Raw genomic sequence first — 4,302 nt, forward strand, 5'->3', positions numbered from 1 at the left:
TCATCATGATCATAGGCACTGGAATGGTTGTGTGGTAAGAAGCTTGTTTCCCCACCACATGGTTTTGGGTTCAGTCCCACTGCATGGTACCTTCTTTTCAGGGGCTGAATAACATCTCTTCTTGATTCTATATACATTATTTACATTTGATGGATATTTGTCCTCATCTTTTTTTGTTGTTAACACGTTTTGGCTGATATACCCTCCAGCCTTCATCAGATGTCTTGGGGGAAATTTCAAACCTGGGCTCGTTTCTAAGGTATTTTTCGATGTTATTATTATTATTATTCAGGTCACTGCTTGGAATCGAACTTGGAACCTTGGGGTTAGTAGCCTGCCCTCTTAACCACTATGCCATATGCCCATGTAAATAGTCTCTCCTTCTCATGTTCCCTCCTCCATCCTTTTCCCAGTTTCCAAAGTTGGCACTGTAAATGTAGGCACTTTGAAAGGTAGGGCTAGCAAGATTGTAGAAATGGTTGAACTGAGACGTGTTGATGTATGGGAGAGGAGCTTCAGCCAAAGTCCTCACAGGCAGAGCACATAGGTATAAACTGTTCTGGGAAGGTAACAGTAATGGAATAGAGGGTGTGGGTATATTTCTTGCAGAGAAATGGGTGGATAAAATCAGAGGTAAGGTAGTCAGGGTGTGCGATAGAGGCTAGTCTTGCAGAATCTTAATAGCTACAGTTATCTCTGCCAATGCCCCACAAGCGGGTTTACCAAAGGAACAGGATCACTTCTATGATTTTCTTCTGCAGGCTACCTCAAAGATGAGTGACAACGATCTCATCTTTGTGGCTGGAGATTTTAACCCATTACCTCCCATAATTCTATTAACAGGAATCTTTTTTATGAAACTTTGATTTCTAGCATAAAACAGCCTTAGAAACATGCTGGAATGATCAAAATAATATTTTAAATAGAAATAAGCGAGATATTGGGTGAAAAATTAGCAAACCCCCTTTGAATATCAGAGAAATATACCTAGTAGATATACCAAAAAGGTTAGATATGTGTAAATATTGACAGATAATTAGGAAATTTGTAATTTTTAAGTGATCTCATATGAGATCACTGGTAGGTAATGGGTTAATGGGCATGTCGGACAGCAACTTGGTATTTTCCATGGTGTACATGGGGGCCATGGAATTGGTTCCTGAAATGAAGAGGGAACTAGGCTCCTGGAGTTTTGCGATACAAATAACCTATTGATCTGCAACACCAACTTCAGGAAGCTGTCTATCACAAAATGAAAGCAAAATCATTAGGAGGAAGAATTTTTATTAATCAAACAAAAGTAAAGTACAACGACAAAAGTTGTAAGCACTTGTGAAGTTTTAATAAATAGAGTTATGTGAGACAGACGAACAGACATGTAATTTAAAAAAGAAAATAATTCTCAACAAAGTTTTTTTTGCGAAAAATTGCACAAAACTGTCCTGATCAAGATGCCTATCTATCGGGGAAGACATGGTCTGACATAGAATAAACTAAAATTCATATAAGACATTCTATTGTAAAAATCGTCCGGCCACAACAGGCTATTCAGCTAGTATATATATAAGGGGGTATCCAAAAGTAATCAGAAATTTTCTCTGTGGGACAAGCCTATTGTAGTTCATGCATCCGCCACTAGAAGTCACTTGATGCAATCTTCAGTCACCAGTCTGCTGCCCAGCAGCATTGTGGGTAGTCATATTGTCACATGGGCCATCTTCCATTTTGCAGTGCTTCTATATCTGTTCATTGATTTTTTTGCGACAGCTGAAATGAAGGAACGGCGTGCTTCTGTGAAATTCTGTTTTCTGCTGGGGAAATGCCAACTGAAACAGTTGCCATACTTCAAACAACTCACAAGGATGCTGCCTTGAATAAAACACAAGTTTACGAGTAGCTTCCACACTTTAGGAATGGTCACTTGTCGCTTGAAGACCAACTTCAATCAGGACTGACCTCCCAAACAAATGAAAACATCATGAAAATTCATGAACTGATCTTGGGGAGCTGTCACCGAACAATTGATGAACTTGTTGATATGACTGGTGTGACCTGGTGCTCCTGCCAATGTATGTTGAGCAAGGAATTGCAAATGGAAAATCAAGAGCAGTCACAATTGAATGGGTGAATTACTGTTTTGTTCAAATTCCTCAATATCTTAAGGTTTCTTGTTTTATTTCAGAGTATCATACAATTATTCTTTCATTTTTTTTCACTTGTTTCAGTCACTTCACCGTGACCATGCTAGAGCACCACCTTTTAGTTGAAGAAATCAACTCCTGAACTTATTCTATCGGTCTCTTTTGCCAAACCACTAACTTACACGGGTGTAAACACACCAGCATCGGTTGTCAAGCGATGTTGGGGGGGACAAACACAGACACACAAACATATACACACACACACATACATATATCTTATGATATTTACTTTGTTTTATATTATACTCATTGATTGTGCTTTTAATTATTAATTTTTCTACATGTGATAGTGGATTTTCATCGATGAGTTCTTGAAACTTGGTTCTTTTCCCTAAAACTATATATTTTTATATATATATTTTAATCTATAAAGCTCAATTTAATTTTAATTTTTTATAAATTGATTTTAATTGAGTTTTGACCTGTAATTTTGGATTTTGTCCCTAATATTATTATTATTATATATATATATGTATATATATATACATATATACGACGAGCTTCTTTCAGTTTCCGTCTACCAAATCCACTCACAAGGCTTTGGTTGGCCCGAGGCTATAGTAGAAGACACTTGCCCAAGGTGCCACGCAGTGGGACAGAACCCGGAACCATGTGGTTCATAAGCAAGCTACTTACCACACAGCCATGCCTGGGCCCTTGTTGACGTAACAAATTCTTTACATTAGATGTATCAATATTTTTATCAACTTTTATTGACTAAAGGAAGCTGATATATCTATAAGGAGCATTCATCAATGCATTAACCTTTTTATATAAAGAAAATCTATGGCAAACAGTGGCAGAATATTGTTAGTTAGGAATGCATAAATGTTTAGCTCTCCTTCGAGAGAATGATTTACCACAGGTATTACAATGGTATGGCTTCTCTCCTGTATGTGTACGTTTGTGTTTTGTCAAGTTACTGCTTAGAGAGAACGATGTGCCGCAGATATCACAGCGATATGGCCTATCCCCTGAATGAATGTGTTTGTGTTTACTGAAATAACTACCATCAGAGAATGATTTACCACAGATTTCACAACGATATGGCTTCTCACCTGTATGAGTACGTTTGTGTTTAACCAAATTACCTCTCTGAGAGAATAATTTACCACAGATATCACAGCGATATGGTTTTTCCCCAGTATGAATACGTTTGTGAATAGTCAAGTGACTACCTGTAGCGAAGGATATACCACATATATCACATCGATATGGCTTCTCACCTGTATGAATGCGTTTGTGTTTAGTTAAAACACCATTTTCAGAGAATGATGTACCACACACATCACAGCAATATGGCTTCTCACCTGTATGAATGCGTTTGTGTTTCGCTAAAACAGTATACTGAGTAAATGATTTACCACAGATGTCACAACGGAATGGCTTCTCCCCCGTATGTGTACGTTTGTGTTTAGTCAAGTTACCGCTTACAGAGAATGATGTACCACAGATGTCACAGTGATATGGCTTCTCTCCTGTATGCATACGTCTGTGTTTAGTTAAATGAACAGACTGTGAAAATGATTTTCCACAGACATCACAGCAGTACGGCTTATCTCCTGAATGAATGCGTTTGTGTTTAGTGAAATAACTGCCATCAGAGAATGATTTACCACAGATTTCACAATGATAGGGCTTCTCTCCTGTATGAATATATTTATGTGTAACAAAGTTACCTCTAAGAGAGAATGATTTGCCACAGATATCACAGTGATAGTCTTTATCTCCTGTGTGCGTGTGTTTGTGTTTTGTTAGGTGTTCATTTCGACGGAATGATTTTCCACAAATATCACAGGAATATGGCTTATCTCCTGCATGAATACATTCGTGCCTAGTCAAGCTATCTCTTTCAGAGAATGCTTCATCACAGACATCACACTGGTACGATGATTCTCCTTCCTCTTCCTTTAAATCACAAACAACATCAGTCTTTTCAGACGTGTTATTACATAATTTTCCTTCCATAGTTTTCCTCCTCTTTTCTACAATATACAGGTGTTTTCCGTGTTTCTGTTCTTTTTAGATATCGATACTAATAGACACCAAAGATTCGTTATATGAAGAACATTTTCTTTTAGTCTTTAAAAGATGATGTACC

General features: G+C 37.5%; 1 protein-coding gene across 1 annotated transcript; it reads right to left on the reverse strand.

Moving 5' to 3' along the window:
• Positions 1-515: 515 nt before the first annotated feature.
• On the reverse strand, positions 516-4,169 carry LOC106879002 (zinc finger protein 506). The gene is made up of 3 exons (XM_052977819.1): positions 3,881-4,169; positions 3,512-3,763; positions 516-559 (listed from the first exon to the last, which is right to left on the reverse strand). The coding sequence occupies exons 1-3, from the start codon at positions 4,167-4,169 to the stop codon at positions 516-518; spliced, it is 585 nt and encodes a 194-aa protein (XP_052833779.1).
• Positions 4,170-4,302: the final 133 nt, after the last annotated feature.

This window comes from Octopus bimaculoides, chromosome 29 (genome assembly GCF_001194135.2).
Source record: "Octopus bimaculoides isolate UCB-OBI-ISO-001 chromosome 29, ASM119413v2, whole genome shotgun sequence".
Lineage (NCBI taxonomy): Eukaryota > Metazoa > Mollusca > Cephalopoda > Octopoda > Octopodidae > Octopus > Octopus bimaculoides.